Raw genomic sequence first — 14,432 nt, 5'->3', positions numbered from 1 at the left:
GAACATATCTGATTGGATTATAAATTGATTTTTATCTTCATCATTTATTCTTTATTCAGATTGAGTCGGTGCAGGTTGTCAGAGATCAGCTGTGCTTCTCTGGCCTCAGCTCTGAAGTCCAACCCCTCCCATCTGAGAGAGCTGGAGCTGAGAGAAAACGAGCTGCAGGATTCAGGAGTGAAGCTCCTGTGTGATTTTATGGAGAGTCCACACTGTAGACTGGAGACTCTGAGGTCAGACACCATTTTTTACTTCTGTACTGAGATTTTTATGATGTGAAAGTTGTTGTGACACTAAACTGCAGATATAAGGCTGATATTATACTGATCCACACTGAGGATCCTATCTCACACCCAGCGCAAAGAGCCGCACAGCACAGTTTCAGACCGACGCAGTTGTCATTTTCATGCCCAGCTCCCACGTTGTGTAAGTAGCAGATGTACTTCTGCTGATTTTTTTGTTGCCTGATTTTATTCCCTTTCCCCCAAAATCCATCCTGATATATTTGACATCTTTAGAAACTTTGGGATCTTGAGTTGAATCTTGAATCAGTTTCTGTGGTTTTTATTTTTGTTTGGCAGCTAAACATGAGTTTGTATAGATGGATTCACTGGTGGAGCTGTCAGAGTTTAAGAGGTGAAGTTACTACGTCTTTATTGAAGTAGCAGCATGTTGTCATTAATATTGATGAGAGCTCTGTTTCACTATTTGTATTTTACAGTTTTTAACCTGCATCCTCTTGGCTTCAGGTGTTTGTTTATACCTTAATGTCATTTTTTAATGCCAAAATAACCAAGATTCACCAGCAACTGACTTCTAATACCTCCTACAGTTCATCTCTTCCGGTTATTTCAGCCCCTCTCACTCGTTCACTTTCAAGTTTCAAACTCCCCTCTGTTGTTGAATTATCAGACCTCATTCGGAAATCCAAGCCATCTACCTGTTAGTTAGACCCTCTTCCTACTGTCTTGGTAAAAGCCTGCCTAGCCTCTCTGTCCTCCCTAATAACTGTCATCATACATTCCTCCCTCACCTCTGGTATTGTTCCCTCATCTTTCAAATTAGCCACTATAACTCCTATACTCAAGAAACCTGGTGAAGATCCCAACAATTTCAATAACATTCATCCTATCTCTAACCTACTTTTTATATCTAAGATCCCGGAAAAAACAGTTGCATCTCAGGTTCATGCTCACATGTCTGACAATAACCTTTATGAACAATTCCAGTGTAGTTTCTGCCCCCTCCACAGCACAGAAACAGCTTTGGTAAAAATCACTAATGACCTCCTCATGGCAGCTGAATCCGGACTGTTGTCTATTCTCATCCTCCTTGATCTGAGCGCGGCCTTTGACACCATCTCTCACAACATCCTCCTTGACAGACTAGCATCTATTGGAAACACTAACACACCCTTTGACTGGTTTAAATCATACCTCTCTGGTCGCACTCAGCTCATCCAACTCAAAACTTTCAAATCCCAGCCATTTCCAGTCACTACCAGTGTTCCCCAGGGATTTGTCCTGGGGCCCCTTTTGTTTATCATTTATCTACTTCGTCTTGGTCATATCTTCCGTAAATTTAATATCCATTTTCATTGATATGCCAATGACACCCAGCTCTACCTGTCTACCAAACCTACTTCCACCCTCCCGCCCACCTCCCTCTCTGATTGCCTTCAAGAAATCAAATCCTGGTTCTCCTGCAACTTTCTCAAATTAAATAGTGATAAAACCGAAGTTCTCCTCATTGGCACCAAATCCACCTTGACAGGACATGACAGGTTTTCCATTACAATCGATAACTCCTCAGTTTCTCCCTCCCCTCAGGTTAAGAGTCTGGGTGTCATCCTTGACAGCACGCTATCATTCCAAATTCCCATCAGTAATGTCACTCGGTCTGCATAATTTCATCTACGTAACATTAATCGCCGTCGCCCGTCCCTCACACCCAACAGTATCGCTATTCTCGTTCACACCCTGGTTACATCCCGCATTGATTACTGTAACTCCCTTCTCTTTGGTCTCCCTCTCAAACCATCCATAAACTTCAACTGGTCCACCTAGAGCCTTTAGCTGCTCTGCCCCCCCGCCTCTGAAACCCTCCCACCAGACATATGTAACACTGACTCTCTCCCCAATTTCAAATCTCGTCTCAAAACACATCTCTTTAAACTGGCATATTCACTTTGATCATTATCCATCTGGTCCAACGAATCCTCTGTACATAATGATTTTATACACTTTAAATTTGTTTTGTTAATTTTATTATTTATTGTTACATTGTTATCCATTTTTTACTCTGCCTTTTAAGGTGACCTTGAGTGTTTAGAAAGGCGGCCATAAATAAAATGTATTATTATTATTATTATTATTATTATTATTATAATTATTATTATTATTATTTGGAGTTTACATTTTCTAAACTTCTACGTTCTAAACCTTCTTCAGCTCTGAACACATTATTAAACATTGAATGATTTCAAGCAGGAACGTTGTCTTCTAAACTTACATCATTTATTCTTTATTCAGATTGTGGGACTGCAGTTTGTCAAAGATCAGCTGGGCTTCTCTGGCCTCAGCTCTGAAGTCCAACCCTTCCCATCTGAGAGAGCTGGATCTGAGTGGAAACAACCTGTATGATTCAGAAGTGAAGCTCCTGTGTGGTTTTCTGGAGAGTGCACACTGTAGACTGGAGACTCTGAGGTCCGTTCACTGACTCTCTGTTACTGTTATAGATCTTATATGTTTAAATAACAATTGAACCTGATTTAGGTGCAAACATAACTTACATCCATAAAGTTGTTAATGTCCTTTTCTTCATATTTTCATGTTTCTTGAACTAAATTTAGTCTGCAGTCACAAAAAACTTGTGTTTCTTAAAGAAAGTGTAGAAAATGTCCACTGTTAGTTGTTAAAGTAAATTAATGTTTATCATTGTTGGTAAATGGTCACATCTGGATACAGAACATCCTCTGAACTAATATTTGTTTTACATTGATCAAGTTTACTTCATGAAGTAGAAATATTTCTCTGGTTTCTGTTAATTTTAACGTATTCCAGAAATAATATCTGATCATTGATATTGATCATTCAGAACACATGCACACACACACACACACACACACACACACACACACACACACACACACACACAGCCACACACACCAAATGCAGCTGTTTAAAGGGTCACCATAGTATTGATTCTCTAATTCCAGACTTGACAGAGATCAGCAGCATGTTATTGATGTGTGTTGACATGAATAGGTGTATGAATGTTGTGGTGGCATTTGGATGATGTCTGTAGAAGGCTGACATTATGATGATCCACAATAACACAATGACAAAGTCACTCTACTCATTTTAGGGAAAAGATCATTGATTAGGACATAGTAATGTTGAGCTACACATTTAAAACCTGAACACATTTGATTGGATTATAAAGTGATTTTTATCTTCATCATTTATTCTTTATTCAGATTGAGGCGCTGCAGGTTGTCAGAGATCAGCTGTGCTTCTCTGGCCTCAGCTCTGAAGTCCAACCCCTCTCATCTGAGAGAGCTGGAGTTGAGAGGAAACTACCTGCAGGATTCAGACGTGAAGCAGCTGTCTGATCTTGTGGAGAGCCCAAACTGTAGACTGGAGACTCTGAGGTCAGTAGAGGGTCGGAGTCGGTCCATGCTGGTTTCAGTAGTATTGTTGTGATGTGTTTCCTCAGTTAAGCTGTGAGAGGAGAACGGTGACACAGAGAGAGAGAGAACAGTCAGCCAATCAGATCAGCTAGAAGCTTGTTGAGTTGATGTGAAGAAGATGTTGTTGTTGTTGTGTTGATGTCTCCAGGAAATAAAGCTGGATTACAGCTGACAGCATCACAACATGTATAGAGACAGTGGACCTCATCCATCAAACTGTGGTACCATCAAATCTGATCAGAAAGTCTTTGTTCTCTCATTTATCAGTTCATCTCTGTTACTGCTCTGAGATCAGTCTGACTGAAGCCTCAAATCACTGGCTCTTATTTCAAGTCAAGTCAAGTCAATTTTATTTGTATAGCCCAAAATCACAAATTACAAATTGGCCTCGAGGGGCTTTACAATCCGTACAGGATACGACACCCTCTGTCCTTTACAGTACAACCCTCTCATCAGATAAGGAAAAACATAACCAAAAAAAACACTTTTAACAGGGAGAATTAATGGAAGAAACCTCTTGAAGAGCAACAGAGGAGGGATCCACCTTCCAGGATGGACAGACGTGCAGTAGATGTCGTGTGTACAGAGTAACAACATAATGAAAATACAACATTGACAATCCATGACAAAAATTAATATGTATAATGTAAATATATGTGAGAAGGTGGATCCAGAAGGATGTCAAGCAGCTTCCAGGCGTCGCCAAACAGATAGAGCCAGAGCAACATGATCTCCTCTACACGCCAACCAGATAGAGCCTTAGCAACACAACCTCCTCTCCACGTCAAGATAGATAGAGCCCGAGCAACACAACCTCCTCTCCACGTCAAGATAGATAGAGCCCGAGCAACACAATCTCCTCTCCACCATAAACCAAGAGAGAGGACCATATTTTTTTGTTTTTAATTCACAGGTGCTTAGTAATATAAACGTATGTTACCCATGCCAATAAGCCCCCTTGTACTGAGGTAAGTTGTTAGAGAGGCTAAATCTCCTGGAGGACGGAGGTCCAGGTCTGTCATGTGGAATGAGACAGAGAGACGTCACAGAACGGCTGATGGTCCAGCACAGAGAAGCCTGTGTAAAAAGAGAGAGAGGGGAGAGAGAGAGAGAGAGGCACACAGCAGTGCTTGTGGGACATAAACAACAGAGGGTTGTTGAGAGGCAGTGGCTTAACATTAATAATATTCTCGTCGGCAGTACTACAAGGCTGAATTATACATTGAGACTGAGACTGACCCACCAGCTAACTAATTGAAAGTTAGGGCAAAAACATGGGTTTTGAGTTTAGATTTAAAGACCTCCACAGAATCAGACTGTCTGATGTCTATAGGGAGGTTATTCCAGAGGGAAGGGGCTCGATAATAAAAGGATCTTTGACCCGCTGACTTCTTTTTCACTCTGGGGACAGACAGGTGCCCTGTATTTTGAGAGCGGAGAGTCCTGGTTGGAGTGTAAGGTCACTTACCTTCGAAAAGGTCACTAAATATAATATGGTCTGAAAGTTGTTGAGACACCACTCTTGAATGAAGAATGGAAGGTTTGAGACTGGTCCATAGTTATTTAGAGACCCTGGGTCAAGATGTGTTTTTTTAAGTAGAGGTTTAACAGAGGCTGTCTTGAAGCTAGTGGGAACAATATCAGTCGTAAGAGACAAGTTGACAATATTCAACATTGTAGGTCCCAGCCATGGCCATAGATCTTTTAAAAGTTAAGCTGGTAAGGGGTCGAGGAGGCAGGTGGTAGGTTTAGAAGCGGAGACCAGCTTAGACAGAGTTTCAAGAGAGACGGTCTTAAAATGTGTAAGGACAGAGACTAACTGGGATTCGACGCACGGAAATTGCACAGCAGAATTTACAGATGTAGCTGTGAGCGAGGAACTAATTTTATATCTAATCTCATCTATTTTTCTGCAAAAGAAATTTAAGAAATCATGTGCTGTAAAGGATGAGCTGTTAACAGCAGGCTTTTTTGGGGTGAGTGTCAAAGAGAAATCTAAGATTGTGTTTATTGTTACTGATTAATCGAGAGAAATAGGCTGTTTTGGCAGCAGACAGAGCACGCTTGTAAATTAAGACACACTCATGCCATGATAGGTAGTTTACTTTCAGTTATTTACACCATTTGATCTCCTGCAGGCCTGTTTAAGAGCATGTGTATCATCATTAAACCACGGTGTAGACCTCTGTGACCGTCTGGTTTTAGTAGTAAGAGGTGCAACTGAATCCAGGTTCATGTACAGACTGATGAGGGCCAAAAAGGCTTCACCAAGGATCATCAGCCTTGTTCAGGTGAATATTGAAATCACCAATAATTACAATCTCATCAGAATGAGTAATAATGTCTGAGATAAATTCTCCGAATTCTTCTAAAAACTGTCAGTAGGGGCCAGGCGGTCTGTATAGTACCACAAGATGGAGCCTGATGCCCTGGCAATGGCAATTCATGGTTAATGAAGATGATTTTAATACACAAGACTCAAATGAGTTAAATTTAGTATAATGTTTGGAGGTTAAGTTAAAAAGGGATTTGTAGACTAAGGCAACACCTCTACCTTGTTTAGTAGCCCTAGCAACATGGGCATAAGTGAAGTCAGGTGGGGAAGCTTCATTTAATGGTAAGAAAACATTTGGTTTCAGCCACGTTTCACATAGACCAATCATATCCAGGCAATGTTGAAGAATCAAATCATTTATCAGTAGGGCTTTTGTAGACAGCGATCTGATATTTAGAAAATCAAATTTGAGGGTTGTTTTAGGACTGCAGCTTTCATTAATAGAGCTGGCAGAAGATGAGGTAGTGATTATAACAAGATGCCTTGTGTCATTAGTTTGGGGGATTAGTGGCCTGCACACACGACGGCGTGGTGATACAACTAGGATTTCCTTAGGTCTTGTGTTTTGTAAAACTTGATCAGGTGCTTCATGGGACAGTTCACAACCACCAGTGGTAGGGATGACTATCAGATTTTTGTGGTTCACATATTTCTTTGGGAAAGGGCGTTTGTGAGTACAAGGCCGGGGGAGGGAGACAGTCTCAATGTTTAAACTATGCTATCAGTCTGATAGTCTATACCAGTGGTTCTCAAACTTTTTTCACCAAGTACCACCTCAGATAATATTTGTTTCTCCAAGTACCACCATTATGACCAATGTTAAAATACACTTGCGTATGCCTACCCTATTCAGCAATGCACAGTTCACGCAGGAGGCAAATTTATTCCTAATAAGAATATTACTTATTGTTGACTTTGTCAGCCACATCCACGCTGTACAAAGGGGTAGCACTAGAACTGGTACTTAAACTCTTCCACAAAACTCTCATACTACGCAAGGGGCAGCCTCTCACACTAGGCCTGCTCCATATGAGGAACATCTGCAATGTGCGATAACACTGTTCAATATTGCGATGACGATATGACTTGCGATAAATAAACAAATATTGAAGTGTGCATATTAGCTATACATATACATATACTGTATTTAAAATATAACTGGGCTAAATGTTGTTTCTAGAGCAGCAACAGTAATGTTTACAATACTAAAGGCACTATAAACTCATTAATATCTCACTGGAAACAAATCTAAAATGTTAATAAAATAAGTCATATTCCCGACATGAAAATACTAAGTGAAGTTTATAAAGACTGAACACAGACATCAGTCAGTATCAGTCCTTCCTCCTGTCCTCTGTCCTCCTGTCCTCCTGTCCTCTGTCCTCTGTCCTCCTGTCCTCTGTCCTCCTCCCTCTGCTGCATGTAACATTAGGGCTGATAGAGGGAAGAGGGGCTGTTTGGTTTCAGCCAGCTGATCAGTTTACAAGTAAGATATGCGACAAACTAACCTAAACAGTCAGACTATACAGCCTACTGCCAGCTTCAGTTTTAGCTGGTGTAGCCGAGGATTTATGATAGTTTATGAAGATAATAAATTAATAACACAGAGGCTCAGTCTGCAGCGCATCACCGCTTCACGCCTTCCGTTCCTTCACAATAAACTCCCCTGACACAAACACTGGATCACTGCTGACCAGGGAACTAAAGTCAGTCACAACTAAACTAAATAACTTACACGTGTTTACAGATCGCTGTTAGCCGCCAAGCTAGTCTAAAGCGGCGGAGGATGAGAGACTGCGGACAGAGCAGATTGAAACGTTGCTTTCCTCCATGTTTAACAGTTTCATCATGTTTATTCTTGTTGAACAGGTGTAATGATAACGTGTCTTAGCTTTACACTTGCAAAGTTTTATTGAACTTACTAGTAGTTGTAGCCGTCTCCACCGCGGCCTTTCTGATCAGCTGTTCACAGACTGGCTGACTGTATGTTGATGTGAGTGGAGAGCTCCGACAGAGCAGCAGAGGCCCGGCGGCCAGTTTAATACCTAGTTACGTTAACCATCCCTAAATATAATGATTTTTCTGATTCATCGTGTTTCAGACAGCCTTTTGCGATGTGTTCATCGCGCATGTTCATATCACGATGACGATGAAAATATGAGCTTTGGGCCAGCCCTATTTCTTATTCATTTTAAAAAAAAATATTTCAGAGATTCCTCCGCGTACCACTACAGAGAGCTTGCGTACCACCATTGGTTTGAGAACCACTGGTCTTTACTATGGAGGTTTCCATTTCTGGAAAAATTAACTATGCTAGTGGACTCCAAAACCGCGCTAGCTATAGACCTAGCAGGCTCTCTAATCACCTGCGACCTGCCGAGCGCTGAGTCACTAGTGTTAAACTCGCCGTAAGCACCTGTCTATATTCCTAGACAAAATAACGGCGACTGCTCCAGTAGGATGCAGGCCGTCCGCTCTCAGCAGCTCGGGGCGGCCCCAGAAGGAAGGCCAGTTATCAACAAAACCTAATCCCTGCTCCCTACAGTAGCACGCCAGCCAGCGCTTAATTGCAGAAGCCCTACATTCCCCTGCACAGGCAAGGGACCAGAGACAATTACTCGATGCCGACCCATCTTTCTAGCGCAGTCCAGCATCCTAACTATGCTATCTTTTTTTTATGTCTGACTGCCTCAACCTAGCATTATTAGTGCCTACATAAATAACAATGTTCCTGTAGCTAGTGATGGTGTGTGCCTGAGTCCCCTGCTTCTCCCTATGTGATGCCAGTACCCTCAGATTAGCTTCAACGTCGGAAGCTCTGGCCCCAGGTAAACAGTACACATCGGCTGGCGATGCTAGTCTAATATTGCCAGTAATGGAGTCCCCTATGACTAGCGTGCGTTGCTTGTCCTTGTCAGCGGGAGTGGAGGAGTAACAAACTCCGCAGCATCTGCCGACAAGGCTAAGCTAGAGCTATCACTAGCAGGCATACTATCAGGCCTGCAACTAATGCTATCTGGAGTGCCCGTGATATCTAAACTAAAGCTAGTCGCAACAAGCTGTTCTAAATCATGGACACGTCTCTCTAGCAGACATCCTATTTGAAACAGCGGAACACTCAGCACAAACCATGGTTATCAAGTTAGCAGAAAATTAAGTATTAACGAGTTAGCAGAATAACGTTAGCTGTGAGGTGAGAGTAGGCTAGGCAGATATGCTACGCTAGACAGATAACAGGGCTAATATGAACAGCAGAAGCTGACGTTACCGCTAATGCTAGACGTTTCAGAACAAATAAAAAATCAAGAATGATATGAAGTAAATACAGATAAAGTAGAGATAATGGATTGATAGATTAACGTTAGCACAGAGAAAAAGTAAGCAGCAGTGTACGATCTCACAGAAATTTTGGGAAGTGCGTCACAGGAAGCTGGTCTGTCACAGAAGCTTTCATAGAACCATGGTTACATTTAGTAACCCTGATGTGGTCTTTCTGAAGACCAGAACCTCTTCTGAAGTCCAGTAATCATTTGTCACTGTTTTTTAACATCTTTGAACCCTAACAGCAGTAAATCTATCATTAAAGTGAGCAGTGAATATCTCTTTTATTCTGCAGTAATGATGCGTTCAGGACTCTCAGCAGTTTATATCCACTGTGTACTTCAGTGAAATCTACAGACTTGATGTCCAAAGTCTCTGCAGGTCTATGAGTGCTGAGCTCAGTGTGTTCACTCCAATACGTTAACATGAGAGCTGAAAGGAAGCTGGCTTCGCTACACAGACTGAAGTCCCTGCTTGTACTGCATGTGTTATTTCTATTTTTATTTTACATTTATTCAACCAGATAAGTCAACTGAGAACCAATTCTCATTTACAATGACGACCTGGCTGAGATGCAGCGACAGAAGGCAAGGCCATACAAGATATTAGATCATAGAACATAAGTACGATAAGGGCAATAAAACATTAGACAAAATTAAAACATAACAATATATACAGTATATACAACAATATATATATATATATATTGTTGTATGTGGTGTGTTCCAGAGAGGCAAATTCAGGATCAGGTGCAGTGATCAGAAACTATCTCTTGTAATGAGTTCTTAAAGGAGGGTAACGGGATGAGGGTGTGGAGGTTTAGTGTCTTTTGTAACTCGTTCCAGTCACTAGGAGCAGCAAACTGGAATGAGTGACGACCAGAGGAGGTGCAGACTTTAGGAACAACCATACTGATGAATTTGCTAGAAGATAAATTGTGGTTACTGTTGGAGATATTGCGTAGTGAGCGGAGATATGGAGGTTGGTTCTGCCAATGATAGTTTTATAAATGAACTGTATGCTACATCAGTGACTGACAGCTGATGAAGGGAGTCTCTGTAAACACTGATTCATGACTTCTGTTCTCTTCTTCTCTCATCAGATGGTGATCTCTGTCAGAGTGAGTGATCAGAAATGTGGATGTGTTGAGAGGATCAGCCGTGTCCTGATGATCCACAGAGATTCCCCACCTGGACCTACATTTTATTTTGTCTTTTTTATTCATTCATATATTCTGAACCCAAAGTGCCTCTGCAGAATAGTTCAGTTGATGACAACGTAACTGTAGATTAACACATTTAAATAGATCTCTGTGCTCTGCTTTGTGCTCCACCCTGTGGAACGAGGGATTTTGTTGTTTATTTCCACATATTTCTAAATAACGGTGGAAGTTGATAAAGTTACCTTTCTAAACCCAATACCAGCCATTTCTCATATTATAAAAGATAAATAAATGATTTGCTTGTAACAACCAAGAAACAATTAGATAAAACCCGGATTCAATCAAGGCTTCAGTGAAGTTTCTCAACTGACTACAAACAGATTATGTCTGGATTTTGGTGGAAAGTCAACAACTTCATATTTTATTTAGTATATAATTGTGAGGGAGCGGCAACCCACCCCCCTCACTAAGATGGAAAAAGACACACGTGTGAATTGACTGTGTTAAGTTCAAGAACACGGACTAATACAGGAAGTTCAGGTAATTATGTTGTGCTTTTATTTTGGGGAACTCCTCTAAGAACTCACTCTTTGAGGCCGACTTCAGGGGAGTGTTTTCAGGGAGCACACCTGAAACTTCAGCCACAGGTGCCAGGGAAGAGAGGGGTAAGTGGGCTAGAGGGGTTTGTTTAAGTTGGCTTTCTTTTGATATTTCTTCCATTAATCATGCATATTATTAAATCTGTATTATGTAATAATTTGTATGTTGTATATGTAAATATTAAGGTTATATTGTACAAGTTAAATTGATATGTGGATATATGCCTTTAATTGTTGGTATGGACCTCAGGTAGATCTACCAGGTGGGAAAAGCAGTGTGGTGTGTGAGAGAGGGGGAATCAGGTTAAGTGTCACCTCAATCCTGGAATCTGCTACCTGTGTTACCCAGTTTTGTTGTCCAGCTGCCTGCTAACTATTGGGGAGAGTTTTGTGATTTTTGTAACATTTCAATAGTCTAAGTAAAAACCTGCTCTGGAAACATCCTGGTTGGTCTGTTGCTGCTCACTTTTCCACCACGCTTGTTGTGCACCTCAATCCCGCTGGCCTTCGTCCTGGTTCTTAGTGCCCACCAACTAAAAACCTTCCAATAATGTTTGGAGTAAAATGTTTCTTTCTGACTGACTTTGTTTTGTAAAGATTAAGTGTCATCATAATGTAGTTAAACTTGATTTAAAATGATGGAACTGGATTTGAAATTAAACTCCAGTTAAAATGAAACCTGATTTTAAAAAGTTTAGTTTTCATTTCAGCTCCAGCAGGGTGACAAATTATTTTCTCTCATGTCATCAAACTATAAAATGCTCATGATGAGTTTATTGGTGGTGATGAGGATGACCTGATGTACTGCTGGTTGTTAGATCTTTACTAGTGCAGTGTCCGTTTAGGACACACCTGTTCAGAACGGCCTGATGTTGCTAGCAGCTAACGATAGCTAGCAGCTGACGATAGCTAGCAGCTGACGATAGCTAGTAGCTAACGATAGCTCTCTAGTCCGACTCTGGTGGCCATCTAACTAACGTTAGTTATCTCTCAACAGAATGTAATAATGGCCAAATAAAACCAAAAACGATAGTTCAGTCTAACTTATGAAAGATGATTCCCGAGATCTGTTTTGGATCGTGTGACGGTTTGTACATCCCCAAGCTGCACAAGTTTCAGGCATTTTTCCATTCACGGCTTCTGAGAGTTGCCCGGTCCAATATGGCGCCCACGTTGACGTACGCTCCAGGAGTCAATGCAGTGTCTACGTATATACTGTATATGTCTATGGTTACAACTATTAAAGTCCAATAAAAACTTCCATTAACTGACAGCCCTGTACGACTGATGAATTCAAAGATGTGTTTCCTGTTTTGGTGTGATCTCCTGGTGGATTCACAGTGGAGTTCACTTCTTTGACCCTGACCCTGCATTGCCAGAATACAATCTGCAGCATTGCTGTCATTACAGTCTGTGATCACTCTGCTGTACATTTCAGAATATGTATAATATATATTTCTGACGTCAGAATAGTGACATCATAGCCCCTTTTGGTGCTGAATGTGGAGGAATATACCGCTCTCCCCAGGCAGGTCCCTCTCCACCCCATCAGGGATGCAACCGTGAACACCGTGACGTAGGAGGTCACTCGTCCCAGCGGTGTTCCCTGGGTGTTGTGGGGACCCTCAGTCCCCCACGGAGAATGGTAACCAAGCGCTGCTTGTGCTTCCTGGCATCCAAGCGAAGGCTAACAAACCACTTCCGATCTGAAGAGCCCTTCAGTGGCGATGGGGGCTCCTAGGAGATCATATCCAGCAATACATGGTGAGATGTCTGCTGTCTGAGGCAGCGGGGCGGGGGTGTTAGGCCCAGAAGATATCAGCGTACCGCCCAACACAGGTTCTAGATGCAGCAACTCTATGGTAGTTTTTATTGGACTTTATTAGTTGTAATCCACAGAAGACAATCCACAAATGTGTACCATGATTTCCAAATATTTCATTATCCACAAACATGCATTTGTGTTGTGTAAACTCATATCCACAAAAATAAAGGGCGATTTGCAAATACGCATAACTTCCTCATCTCCAGGTGAGTGTGCTGTGCTGTGCTTGCTGAGCCTTTACTGCTGTTACCTACAGTTAGCTAGCTTAGTGTTAGCGGTGGTAACGTTAGCTAGCTGTGTCCAAGCTAGCTCGCATTAGGACTCAGCAGTAGACATAAATCCGTGGGCGGGCATGTGATTTCTGTGAGCGGGCCCAATGTAAACACAAGAGTCGGCGCGGTCACTTGAGTGTATTGATCAGGCTGATTATACAATCACAATCACATCCTCCCATCTATAGGCTACGTAGCATATGACGTCACACACTGATTCTTCACTGATCAGGAAACAGCAGGTGAAGTCACTGACAGCAGGTCAGTGGACATGCAGCCTATCTGGGCTCATCATTTAGTTCAGGTTCAGAGAGATTTAGTGTGAGGAATGAATGAATAGCAGCGGTAGATGCCATTTAAAGGCTGAATGTTTAATAAGCCATGATGTCACTGATGTGTTTCTGCTACATGATTATGGGAATGATGTGATCTGTGGATTTTCTCTGAGATATCACTGAGCCTTTCAACCCTTTCTTTCTCCCGGTCTTCTCAGCAGCACCGTGGCCTCACCTCTCCTGTCCCAGCTGGCATCACTGGACTGTGGACTCCAAGCTTCCATCAACAGCTGGCTGGCTTCTTCTCTCATTTTCATCTCCATCGAAACCTTTCTGTTAAAGGATATTGTTGACTTTTGAATCATTTATCACAATGTACTTATATTAAGGTTATATTTACATAGAAATGAGACTACTTTTGAGAATTGTGTTTGTAGTGTAGTATTGTATGAACAATACATGAAGTATAATCAACTTATCATTAATTACTGCTTAAGTTGTACAGTATACATTTATTTTTAATGTATGTTCCACTTTCCTGTCAGAGTTGTTATAGAAAGCTTTTTAAAAATGTATGAAAAGCATAGTAGTTATGTATTAATTATATGAATACACTTGTAATGAATACATTAAATTGCAACTCAAATACTAGCCTACTGCATATTGAATTACTTTTTATGAGTGAAAATAAATACTACTTGATTTAAAATTCTCCTTAAGTTTATTCAAACAGTGTACTTAATAGTGTATCACATTCAAAGTGCTCTACTATTGTGTTTATTTACATTATACTTAGTAAAATAGATATTTATAATACACACACTGGTTTTGTCTGTCAAAAGTATTTAAAGAACATTTTGTAAAAGTGTATCAAGTACATTTTCACATGTATTCCATAAAGCCCATTCCAGTGAGTATTTAAATACAACCTATTTGTACACTTTATTTGACA

The 14,432-nt window shown here is 41.1% G+C and overlaps 1 protein-coding gene across 1 annotated transcript in view; it reads left to right on the top strand.

The window, feature by feature from the left end:
• Positions 1–14,432, top strand: part of LOC141759718 (uncharacterized) — a 111,621-nt gene that overhangs the window by 20,237 nt on the left and 76,952 nt on the right. Inside the window, exons 10-12 of the mRNA XM_074622021.1 lie at positions 60–233; positions 2,532–2,705; positions 3,479–3,652. Coding sequence (XP_074478122.1) covers positions 60–233; positions 2,532–2,705; positions 3,479–3,652 — 522 coding nt within the window. The remainder of the gene's footprint in view (positions 1–59; positions 234–2,531; positions 2,706–3,478; positions 3,653–14,432) is intronic.

The sequence above is a fragment of the Sebastes fasciatus genome, chromosome 21 (genome assembly GCF_043250625.1).
Source record: "Sebastes fasciatus isolate fSebFas1 chromosome 21, fSebFas1.pri, whole genome shotgun sequence".
NCBI lineage: Eukaryota > Metazoa > Chordata > Actinopteri > Perciformes > Sebastidae > Sebastes > Sebastes fasciatus.
This window is presented reverse-complemented; position numbering and strand designations above follow the sequence as displayed.